This window comes from Branchiostoma floridae, chromosome 7 (genome assembly GCF_000003815.2).
Source record: "Branchiostoma floridae strain S238N-H82 chromosome 7, Bfl_VNyyK, whole genome shotgun sequence".
Lineage (NCBI taxonomy): Eukaryota > Metazoa > Chordata > Leptocardii > Amphioxiformes > Branchiostomatidae > Branchiostoma > Branchiostoma floridae.
Window position 1 is genome coordinate 24,967,076 of NC_049985.1, and position 13,457 is coordinate 24,980,532.

Consider the following 13,457-nt stretch of genomic DNA (forward strand, 5'->3'; position numbering starts at 1 on the left):
CAAAATTGGGTCGGTCAGTCGAAAAAAAAAAACTTTTCAAAAAGTCGAGGATAGGAGAGATCGGACAGAAAAACCTAAACTTTCAACATTCAGGGGGTCCCTAGTTGCAAAGTCCAAAGTTTGAAGAAAAATAGTAAACGTACCGTCCAAAATAGGCACGTACAGCTACTAGAATTTGAGGCCAATAGTTAATTTGAGAAAGGACAGGCAGTGAAATTTTGTCAACACAAGGTGTGGCCATCAATTTCAAAAAAAAAATTTTTCAAATCGGAAAAAATAGGGTCGGGAAATCCGAGAAACAACAAATAAAATTGGTGTGGCCTAACCATAGAGTTGGAAGCCATGAAGACTTCGGTTTCCATAGTGACAGAGAATCCTAGGATCTGATTGGACTGACTTTTCACAGTGATCAAGAATCCTGTGCTCCTATTGGTGTAAATGTAAATCTAATTATTTTTGAACAGCCACAGGGAGAAATCTCTAGGGTGAAAGCACCTAATCAGTTCCTGACAGCAAGAGTTTATGTAACACAGCAGAGGGAGCCCATAGCACAGCATGACTAAGTAGTTAATCCCCCACCCTCCCACTATAGCAGATCAGTTTGTCATGGATTTGGTAATGAGTGTTTAATCATCAGGGCAGACTGGACCAATTAAAGGGCTACTGGCCTATCCAATTGCACTGCTAACAGGTGTCCCAGCAACATTTCAAGAATGTACTGCATTTACTGACCCTATAGACAATGGCTGGGTTAGGATTGTGGTGTCATTTGGCAATGAAGATAGAGAACTGAAGATTGATACGGTCATGTGCTCAATTTCTGGCTAGAGATAGTCTCTACCAGGCGCTGTGAATTGGTGGTCTAAGGCACGATCTACACACAGTTTTTCCCGATATCGGCGAGCCTACAACCTCTCGCCGACAGCTTTTTTTCATCGTCTAGATGGAACTACTATATCGCCATTACGATATCGGGAAAATTTCTCCCGAAAGGTCCAGACCATTCGTACGATACCTTACCAATAGCTTAGCAGGGGTCCCCGACAGCTTCGCGCGCGTGTAGATGCTTCCCGACTTCGGGAAGGCTCATTAGCATATAACGCCATTTGGAAAATTGCGCTAAATGTTTATGACTGCAAGCGCCATGGGTGTCTGGCCCCCTACGTTCTAGATCCCTCCCGACATCTCCACAGATATCGGTAAAAACTGTGTGACACTGTGTAGATTGGGCCTAATTTTGTAGAAATTGGACAGAGTCTATAGTACGCTAGGGCAGTCACCATCGGTGAGGAAACAACTTATTACTCCACTGGCTGGCTGACTCCCCTAGCGTACTATAGACTCTATTTGTCCAATTTCTACAACTAGACCACTGATCCACGGAGCCTGGTAGAGGCTAGCTAGAGAAGCACATCATGCAGCTTTCCTCACTAAACCCAGGTCTTAAAATAGGGTACCTGACTTTGGTTGGGGAGGTAAAAGGCAGTGGAATAAGAGAAATGGGCTCTGTCTTCCACTACTTTACCCTAGATACAGTGGATAGCAACCCACTGTCCCTGTAACCTCCAAAGAGCTATGGGACCTTGCGAAGTTGTGACCTATAACTTTTACCCAGGAGCACAAAGTCAAAGATACAAAGTGAAAAGGCATGGGCCCTTTTTAAACTTCAGCCTGTTAAATTATGTTGGCTATGGGGTTATCAGGCAGTACTATGCCGCTGTAGGATTAAAATATATGTTCTTTGGATCTTTTTCTACCTGACTGCTTGACACTTTTATGTGCCATCAACGAGGTACTTTCGAGCAGTGAGTCGTACACGTGCTCAAAAGTGCAAGAATCATAAACTGCCATTAGTTACAGGGATTGTTGTATCTGTCCCTTTCAACCCACACGAACCGAGCATTAACAAAGCATTCGTGCACCGGGAGCAAACGGTTCTTTATTTACGGTCCGGGCCCGGCCGTTTCGTTTGTCCACAAGATTTACAATCTAACTGCCGACTTCTTTAGGCACCCTTGCTGGTTGCTGGGATTTACGGTTTGGGAACAACGTGACGGCCTCTTGCTTGATGGGGCAACTATAATTAGAACAGGAGCCGAAATTAAACGGTTAAAAATGTGCAGGTAACAAGGGAGCAAAGAGGCCATTTGTCACAGCACTGTTAACGTCCTGGATAGTGAAAGGCCAGTGCTCCCTGTATTTACATACCCAGGGAACGCGATCACTGTTGTGCTGTAGAAGTCAGAGTAGGGCGGGTAATATTAGTCTCTACCAGACTACCTATGCTGGCTGTGTGGAGAATAATATCTTAGCAAAAAGAGATTGGTCATCATACGTTACGTTTAGTTCCATACGTAAGGTTTAGGTGTTCCTCTGATGGTCGAAATGTAACCTTCTCGTGGACTGACTCTCCTATCCAATTATTTTTTTATTACGAATCCCTTTATCCATACCCCATCAGAAGGCCTGGTGGAGGCTATACATAGCTAGCTGAGGGTCTGGCTATGAGTTGTAGCGAGCTATTTTGATTCAGCATCAATTGTAACCAGCAAGCTCTAGTTCAATGTTAACCCTCTCAGCACGAGAAGCCACTATCATGGCTTTCCCATAGGACACGAGAAGCCACGATCGTGGCTTCAGGTTTAATTCTGGCGGGAAATTCAAACTGACTACTGTGAAATGGGAAATTTGGCAGAGTCTGCCAATCAGGATGCTTGTATCTTTGACCAACCAGAAGGGATGTAGCATTTGAGCCCTGTTTCTGAGGCCTCCAGCGTGTGTTTTGGCTTCAGTTTTCTACAGGTTTATTTAGTAAATTTAGCAGAAATGGAGACAGTTTGGTGGATAATTTTGTTGGAGGCTTACAGGAGTGATGACAGGGAAATCCTTGAGGGACAGCAAGGCAAACACCCAGCTGTTTTTGTTGAGATCAAATGAGCTGATATCACCGTGTCTAATGAGTTCTACATGCATGCTTCCTTGTTGTTTTTCTTGGGGCATAAGGAGGTCCAGGTCAGGTCAGATAGGTCACTGGTCCAAATTGACATTTTATATACTCTGATACCTGTTTCTCTACCCAAGTCATAGTAAGTGGATTTATTTGACTCCCTGATATGTGGAGAACATCCAGAAAAATAATTTGCCATTTAGCACAAGGCATATTCATTATTTTAATAGTACAACTACAGGTGTGGGGAGGGGGGCACAACTGTTTATTGGGGTGAACATTTGTTTATCAACACTGAACTTATTTGAAATCATGCTTTGATTTTTAGTTTTTGGTCATTCTAACAGCATACCAGCATTGTGTATGTATGGTTGAGTATTTCTACATAGTTTTATGATAAATGACACAAAAAACTCAGCCCCTAGCCAAATGTTTTCTTTTGTGAAACTTTTTTTGGGAGTGTTGCAAATGTGTTTTTGAGTGGTTTCCATGACGATTGCTGTCCTCAGATTGATGGTATGATATTTATTTTGCTTGTTTTGGAAAGGCCATTCTGTGAGCTTTCCAGCAATATATAGTTTTCCTAGTCTACTCCTTTCATAACAGCTGTAATAATAATACACAAAAAGTACTAATTGACACCTGTATAGACTGGAATTATATGTCGTATATGGTATACAGGAAAAAATTTTATGACGTGTTGAGAGGGTTAAGCATTATCAATTGTAAAGCATCACTTTGATTCTACGTTATTTGTTATCGTGAATTCCGAATAACCACAATGGACAAAATTTGCTTGTCACACAGTCAAATGCCACTGGCGGCACTGTTACAGAGTACTGTAACAGTTGTGTTTCATGTTCTGAAAACAGCCTAAACCAAATAAACTGTATGGGGCTTGCAAATGTATTCAGTTCGGTGATATAGAGTATATAACGTTTAGTACAGTCTCTCATAGTAGAAGGATGCCTACCATCGTACATTTTATGATTATCTTGGGAATCATAAAAAGTGATTTTGCGTCATGCCTGTCCCTAAAAGAAGGTATAGTTTTCATAAAACAAGATCAGATGGCAAGACATACAAGACAGTTTATATAATGTTTTGTATACATTAACATGTTTGTGTTACTGGTAGGGCACAGTCTATACAGGTTTGGAATAACAACAGACTGTGCTGTAAATCAAGGAAATAGATTACTGTAATTCCTGATATTTTCAATGTATTGTTATGTTCACGGTTTTCACGGTGACGACTGTAACGTGAACTTATCATTACTGAAAACAAATAATTTACAGACTTTTTTTATGTGCACATGCCGCGAAAGTGAACATTTAGTTCCAAGAACAAGTTAAATTTTCTCAGACCGTGAAAGTTTGGTACCGAGAAGACAAAGTGAATTACAGTATATGAGCAAAATGTTAGTACATCAACATAAGTTTTTTCTTTCAATTCCTTAGAAAACCAAAGATGTCACTAGCAAAGAATCCTCGCTAGGCAAAATCTATATTACCTTCATACTAAATCTTTGTTCACAGTAGTCAGAGCTCGGAAAAATTTATCTGTGTCTTCTGCTTTATCATTTTATGTGTTCATTGTCATCTTCCCCTGCTACTGTTTTAAGTAGTAGGGGGTCTGCATGCTCTTTTCTGAAGGCATAGGAAGGCCTCATGATTTCACATACAACGTACGTAATTTGTCAGAAACGCTGTCTTATTCACATAATCCATAGCAAAGTGACCATATGTTGTGAGACTGCCTTCCTTACTAAACTAAGAATAATATGTTGGGGTTTCTTCTAATCTGAATTCAGAATAAGGCATTGTCTGAGGGCTCTGAACCCTCCATGCAGACCCTCTATACAAGAGTCTGTAATACTGAAGTAATTGTACAGTCAGCACTCTTCACATTTATTGCCACTGCAATTTCTACCCTCTTTTTACATGTTTGTACCAGGTGTTTGGATGGGCAAACTGTGGCAAGGATTTACGACCACTCGACGACAAGAGGATGACTACCTCATCAGGGTCTTACAACCACGGGGGAAACCATAAACTTTCTACAACTTATGATCAACAGCTTACCAAGTCACGTTAGCCTGGGTACCATCAGGATCAGATCAGGATAGTAGTTCAGCGAACTTCTTTCCCGATGGTACCCAGGCTAGAGTCACATGTATTACTGTAAATGCATGGATTTAATTTCGGGGTAACTAGAGGGAAAAAGAACTTTTCGCGGTGGTTATAAGTTCGCGGTAGCACCGTGCACTGTAGTCTCTTACTGCCATGAAAAAATATTTGCGGTGGATGTAAGTTTGCGGTGAAGCGGCCACCGCAACAACCGTGAACATTAAACCACCGCGAAAGTTTCTGCATATACAGTATCTGCATAACCTGATGCCACAGGAGCTGTAGCCTGCTATTCCCTCACAAAGACTTATGATTTATATTGAATTATTCTGACTGTTAATTTTGGCTTGAGAACTTAAAGGAGAATGATAGATTTCACTGGAAATGTCCGCAAGTAAATCTCAAATCTTTACTCAGTTGTGGAGATTGAATTGCTTTTAAATAAAGTCAGTAGTTGGACAGAAAGTTTGGGTGAGTCCATTTTTTGCGTCCGAAAATACTAGTATGCAGTTCAACTTCTACCAATTGACAACAGGTTACACTAGTTCACCTTTATCCGTAGGGTAACGTTTATCGGTTGCTGTAAAAACCTAGGTATTTAGGGGTATCAAGTCGACGGCTGATAGTTTCAAACTGCAATAGTTTGAACATATTACAACTTGAAACCACCGTCCTTCGATGTAATATCCCTTAATACCGTGTGGGTAAGCACAACGAATATAGGTTACCCTGCGGATAAAGCCTTATTAAAGGTGAACTAGCGTTAGCAAGATCAACAGGCAATTTAGGCAGATCCAGCTTGGATTAAAACTGTCTTAATCTGACACTCTAGAGACAAAAGATACAAGTATCCTGGCTCAGCTAAAATCACAAGACTCTCCAGGACAGCAAGATACATAGAACGATTTTTAAAGAGCCATTTCAAGTGTTCTTGTCCTTGCCCTGATCCAACAAGTCTTCAATGACAAGGATGAAGAACCTTGATGAGGTGGGGGGATGTTTGCTCAGTTGGTCAGGTGAGAGAGAGGAGGTGTATAAAGACGAGGGGGTACACTCCAAGCAGACGATGGGAGGCAACATCATTCTATGTTTTCCTAGCTGCCCATTTCTGTTACAAACTCCTTCCCTATGCAGCTAGGAAAATGTAACAATTTTACCCACTGGCATCTGCTTGGGCATTAATGCCATAATGGCTGGGTTGATCCAAAGCACCCATTCGTGAAAATAAATTTCAATCAACAATTTTTTTTCTAGTAACATCAAGACATCCTTTCCTTCTGTTGGACCGGCATTGGACAACACCCAATCTTTTGTGGTCTGCCTGCCCTACATCGTACATGTCAAGTATGGCTGCTGTATTTGTTATATTTTTGGCCTAACTAGTTAACATTACAACTAATTTGAGTAAGCTATTCTTTCTAGCTTAAAACATGTACATATACATGTATTGAAAAGTCAGACTGTCTTATCTAAGGTATGTTCTACCACACCTTAGATAAAAATGTTTACTTCTTTGTCACAAATGTGGCATTAATGATAAAAGGGAGGTCAATTGCTGTACCCCCAATACTTTTATGAGTCAATTCATTTTTTGTTACTTCAAACTTGACACAGTGGGTTTTTGTGTATTCAATGAATGAATGATATGCCAAAAGGAGAAAATCCACTGAAGATGCAGTATGTTTAGCTATCGTAGTACTACTTAAAGTTATTGTTCAGACAACCCAACAAGACACCACACTGATAGTAACATAATGTTACATAACATCAACTCTCATAATACCGCCAAATGAGAAAAAATATAGCATCAGTAATCCTGAAGTAAGCGGTAAGCGGTAATCCTGAAGTATGTACATGTATACTTCAAATATTATGGAAAAGGCCTCTATTACAATGTCTTGATGTGATGATGGCACCCAGTGGAATTATGAGAATTAATCAATTTTATATCATATTTTGAGTCTAACCGTCAACTATACTGCCTTGATTAAACATGAGTTTTATTTCATTTTCCTTTATAGCCCAAACACTTTATAATATATAAATAGTTACTTAGCAGGACAGATTCAATGAATCCATATAGTAACTTACTAAGTATTTCAAGTCAAGTCAATAATATTCATAAGTAATACCTATATATGTCAACATGACTACATGTATCACTTTAACCATAGTCAGAACCTAGATTTTTAAGCCAGAGAGTGAAAGTTCTACAAATGACAATGTAATGAAATACAAATTGGTAAGCCTTGAGGGGGTTTTCATTGCTATGATAACAGCCACTTACTCCCTGTATAACTTTTATAGTTGCGCTGATTTCCGTCCCCAAACAAACGTGACATACAGGGTGTCATAGTACAAGTGGTCTGCTTGCAAAAATCAATACATTACACTGAAGACTGGCAGTTGGTTGGATATGTCAGGTTTTTCTGGTGTGAATTTCAATGTTGTGTTGTTGTGTGGTATCAGCGGGGGGTAACGAAATACTGTGGGTGGATAGAGCGATGCGCTCAGCGTTTACAGCGAGAAAACGGGCGTATTTTATCCTACACAGCGTTAGACGAAGGGATAAACTTGATTTAAATGCTGTGTTAATATGTACTACATATGAGACAGTTATAGACAACACTACGGCGAAATTTAGACTATCTAAAATGACGAGACAAGTCAAGACTTCCGGTAAGGGTTAGAGCGTACATACCTTCATAACCTGGCCTTGGTTGGCGGGGACTTGGATCCGATGGGCCGCCTCGTTGTGTCCGATCCCGTCTACCGCCCCCACGGTCAGTCTCCGGGCTCCCTTGGGCTGCTGTACCTGGTTAACCCGGGGCCGGGCGGTGGGTGCCCGCTCTTGTCGGGACGGGGCCAGGGTTGCCCTGGACGCGGTCCCGTCGTCATACCCCGAGGGAGCGGCCGTCTGTGGTCGCTGGCTGTCGTCGAAGATGCTCATCACTCTCTGCGACTGGATCTTCCCGTGTGCCGTGGACGGGCGGATCTTCTTCGATCCGTCCGCCGGCATCTTGGCGGTCCTCGTGTCCGCCAGGTTTGTTAGAAGTTTACGTTCTCCCTGGGTGACCAGTCCTCTGCGCTTGTCCTTCTTGCCCAATCCTAACAGCCGAGTCAACTGGTTGTACTGCTCGGAGTCGATCCCCCTGGCGGAAACGTGAAGGAGTACAGTTTTAAAACTTTGATTTCTCTAACTTTGTTTGCCTTAGCAACAAGTGTCCACAAGTCACAAGATTTCACAAGGATGTGGCTTTCCTGTTATCAACTCCTAGAGCGATTTGCTACCCAAATAATGCTTGTACAATAAGGTAAGGGGTTCCGTGTTTTCTTGCCCCAGTTTAGTCGCAGGGGTCACAACCGTTGTTATGGAGGGCGCATGTAAATAAACTGGCCACGTGACTGGAGAAGGTAAACACAGACAACAAAAGAGGACGGCAGTCAGGTGAGGTGCGGTCCGCTACGGTTCACCTGCACTGAACAGCTCGTTTCGCAAGAGGTCCTCGTTGATAGGCTATCGCCGAGTATTGCTTTCTGGGGTCGGTTTTAGGTATAGCGTGTGAAGGCCTGAAATCTCAAATTGCAGAAGTAACCAGAAATAGCCGGCGCCAGAACGAGTGAACGGAAACGGACTTTAACTCCGTTATTATTTTTTTTGTGACACTTCGTAGGAGTGGTCATAGATTTATCTTTGCTATGTTTTATCTGACCCATGCCTCCGCTCTCGTGACTTGAAAAGCGGCATACGTGTCGATTTATTGAGCTTCTCATTAACCCTCATCCGACCGGTACATTTTTACGACGAATCTGACCGTATGGGGTCATTTTTGACCCCATTTTGTTTTGCTCATAGACATATTTCTGCTGGCTTATTTTGTCATTTGTATGGATTTAATGTTTCACCAAGCTATGAAAAATATTTTGACAAGTTTTGATTGCATTAATGTTTACTCATTATCATAATTTATGCAGAAAATAAGGAGAAACCACCTTTTGCTCTAAAAATCTACCATACTCCACTTACTTTAACAATGTTTTTGTCTTAGCAATTTCTAATCGATAAGTTTGATGCTACAAGAATGCTGATGGCATAATCATGTTTTTTGACAAAAAAAGATACAATATTTGTGAAAAGTAACGAATTTATTACTTAATTATGCACCATACTCTGTCACCTAAATACATACATACAATAACTCTTGTCTATTTTCCCGCAAAGATGTTTCTTGTAGGTTCCTTCTGCACATTCTGTCCGTATATTGCTTTTTAATTAATTAGAAAGATTTTCACTTTCATTAGCATAGGTAGTTAGTGCTCATTATCATAATTTATGCATAATGTCTAAAAACTGTGTTTTACACTAAAAAACTATATTTCTTTCAAAATATTCGGTGTTTACTCATCTAAACAACTATATCTTGTTGCTGTAATAGCAATGATGAGGAATGCCTGTTATTTTATTGAAATTTCTTGATATTTACGTAATTAATGATTCATAATTGGCTGGGGTCATTTTTGACCCCACCGAACCAGACACAAACTTTCAAGAATAGCTTATACAATAATGGGCAAAACTCAGTGAAAAATTGGTAGATGCTGTAAGACATGTATATTAACAAATTCATGGAAGGATTTTTTTCTCCGATGAAAAATGTTGCTTTGGCAGATAAAAATATACGCCTGGGGTAAAAAATGACCCCATACGGTCGGATGAGGGTTTTTAAACAAAGTTGCACAGACTTCTATCTGGCCCATGATTTATTCTCAAAGCAGATTTAAGGTCTTGGTCACTATGTTTTGAGCGTTTTTTTCTTTTTGTTTTCAATGGTGGCCTTCACCTTCTAGTATTCGCTACCTCCTAAAATCGCAAAAAAAAACGTCAAATACCAACAGGATCCCAGTCTATCTCTGCTTGGAGAGTATTTATCGCTTTTTTCTCCTACGCAGAAGGGACCAAAGTTGTTTCAAGATTGATGCTTTCTGAGATCTAGACGACGTGGGTCCCCTCTGATCTGCGTAGGAGAATGTATTGCTTGGGCTTGCTATTTTTAAGATGGAGGTGCGAATTCTTCTGGATCTCATTTAATTGTTTCCTTGTGTCACACTGTACGTGGATGCATTGTTTTAATTTAATCCTATTATTGGATTGGAACGTTTCCTCAAGGTCTCATATAACGTCCTTGGTTTCCTCAATGTCAATGTCAATGTCAATGTACATGTCTACCTTGATGTCTAGTACTGAAAAGTCATTTTTCTTGTGACTTTTGACCATACTATATCTTTGGAATCCAAATTGTCTTCTATCTGAATTGTCTAACAACGTTTCCTTTTGGACATCTGAAATTGTCTTCATTCATAGTTAGAGTATAAAAGACCTATTTCTTCCAGATCACTTCAATGTCACTGACGAAGGATAGTGGATTCTATCCGAAACGTCTGACCGTTTCCAAAACCATATCCAGTTGTTTGAGTGACTACTTTTTGGTGCATACTATCAAGGAGGTTAAAAAAGACCACCTCCTTGATACTATATTGTTCAAACACATCTCAAGCTTTATTTTCAACATCACGAAGAAGAGACGAGAAGAAACGGAACCTAGAACTCGTGGTTTAGATTAGAATTTGATAGATGTCCTCTCAATGTCACCATGTGATCTTTATTACGACTTTTGTATCTGCCTATACTTAGCCTACGGGGGTAAGGGGATCAGAGAATTCGGCAAAAAAAATCGGCCAGGGGAGTCGGTCTACGTCAAGGTATTTCGGTTGGCTAAATTGGCATTTGAACCTTCCAATGTTTTCTTATTAATGAATATCAAGAATGGGGCCCTAACCAATGGGGCCCTAACTTATCAAGAATGGGGCCCTAACCAATATTGATAGATGGGTATGAAAGAATTCTAAATCTGACTTTTTGGGGCCAAATTGATGACGTCATCATTTTATTGCCCCTAATACTGCTTTTTTTTCTATGACAAAATACAGCACTTTGGTACATACCACTGCAATGAAACTTCGTTTTTCGTTGCGTAATGAGGAAAGCTACAAACTCACGGTTGCGCAAATTGATATCTACTAATGGTCTGTAGTAATAAGAAGATGTTTGTTTTCATCTAATTAAAAAAAATCAATTCTTAATAACTACAGATATTGACCCCTTCTGGCTGCGCGGCCGGCCAACTCCCCTGCAGTAGCAAAACATCCCTTCATTCTCTTCTCTTTCTTCTTTTTATTCTCCCTATAATGGTCAGCGTGGTCAGTCTGGTAGAGACCAATGACTTTACACTAACACTCACAATCATTTACCCAATGTTGACAATTGTTTTACCTGTTTGCGCCAGGTGTTAAGAGACAAGTGACGTGAAATTTTTGGACAAACATTGTCATTGATCGTGTACCTACTGGCTGTTTCTCAGTTTTCTCACGGTAATCCCTTTATTGCGTTGTTGTAAAGACACAATTTAGAAAGAAAATGGTTTGACCGAAACCCTAGCCTATATCGTGTACATACATACATACTGTTATGGAATAACTCACAAAAATCTATAAGGACATCATACATGTATTGAAGCACCGAATACGTAGAATGTTCTTTTCAAATTTTCGTTTCATAACATTTCAAGTCCCTACCCTTGGGGCCTGTTACGACATTTGATTTTCTGTTACACTCCGTGGTGGCGTGCTTCGGCCTACGCTAGTATCCAAGCAGACCCTACGGTGCCTTAGAGATGGTATCAAAGCTGGCAAGGGACTTAGTACAGCGGCACCATATAACGGTGCCCGTTTGACTCCCTTTGGCCGGCTATACTCCTTTGCCAGCTTTGATACTACATGTGTATCTCTTTAGGCACCGTAGGTCTGCTTGGAGACTAAGCCTACGCCACATTTCCAAACCGGGGCCCAAGCGGGCTGCTTTTGGGAACGAAAAGAATGATATAAAAGATACCAAACTACGCAGTGACGTAAAGAGAATAGTCGTGGGCATTATTTGTCTATTTATACGTATAGATTTCTATTCTTCGTTTCCACAAACAGCCCGACCGGGCCCCAGTTTGGAAGTTTGAATAGCCTTCGTAGACTTTGAGCAGCACTGGTTTTACACTGGTTAACAAAAACAATACTACAAGGGACAGTCCCAGGAAGCCGAAAGAGAGGAAGACAGAAGAAACGATGGGAGGACAACATAAAAGAATGGACCGGGTTGAACTTAGTGGAAGCCATAAGAGCGGCGGAGGATAGAGACAGGTGGAGAAGAATAGTGGACGAAGTCATGGTGCCCCAACGACCCACACAGAGGTCAAGGGATAGGTGAGGTGAGGTGAGGATAGGGAGCGCCGATTTGCAGTTTTCAGGGTTCTCTAATGCCGGGAGGGGGGGTTCTTTAAATCAAACCCCAAAGGGGCCTGTATATTAGCATCATTACATATGATACATCACCCTTGAAATCTTGAAAAACGGCTCAGGCCGAATGATGTATCAAGGCTAAATAAAGGTTGAAAAAAAATACGCGGCTGATACATGGACAAATAATACTCTAGCAATCGTGCTAATACCACAACGCAAAGAAGGCAAAAATGGGTTTCACACAGTCAAAGCCTCGAAAGTATGAAATGATTTTTCGCGCGTAAAAAAATAATTCCGGCCACTACTTGCCCCCGACCGAGACCTCTGCTTGGAGAAAAGAAAAATGGTAGCAAATGGCCAAATACTTAGTAGTTTGAAGTTGATGTCACCAGAGCGCTGAAAGGCTGCCATTACAGACCCTTGTGATATTTAGCCCCGCTAGTTGTAAGCTCCTCGCGATTCTGCCCTGGCTGCGAAGTGAGCTAGCCTGACTAAAATCGCGCCCCTAGCGGCCGGCCCTACGATTGCCGCCATTATTAAGCCCAGCCGGCGAGAGCTTGTGTAAACACAGGCTACGAAGTGAGCGTATTCGAATATTCAGCCCACCCAATGACAACAATTTTAGAGCAGTTACCATTTCCAGACAACGGTTAAATGAAAGAATAAAGACCTTTATTGTACATATGCACCCACTTGCGTTAAATGCAGGGCGCAATGAAAAAATAGTTGACATAGACATGAAATACAAATGTACTAGTATATACAATGTCAACTTAACACATGTATCATATTCTAGTAAGTGAATTCAACTTCTTCTCGCTGTCTTTGTGATGGTCAAAATGAAGGAACAGCTATGTTGTACAATAATATTTTTGTCTAAATTGATTACAAATACAAATTTGTCTGTATTTCTTAGGTGTATGATATAGGAAAAATAGATTTTATCAGTCTATAAAGTTCAGCTCTTTTTGTTGTATGGACTATACATTCTACTACAAATTGCTGTTCATATTCTTTCTATTCTATCATGGTCA

At 40.8% G+C, this 13,457-nt stretch overlaps 1 protein-coding gene across 1 annotated transcript in view; it reads right to left on the reverse strand.

The window, feature by feature from the left end:
* LOC118419453 (WD repeat-containing protein on Y chromosome-like) overlaps window positions 1-8,432 on the reverse strand; it is a gene marked incomplete in the record, with an annotated part of 53,472 nt that extends 45,040 nt beyond the window's left edge. The window contains 1 exon segment of the mRNA XM_035825830.1: window positions 7,778-8,432. Coding sequence (XP_035681723.1) covers window positions 7,778-8,095 — 318 coding nt within the window.
* Window positions 8,433-13,457: the final 5,025 nt, after the last annotated feature.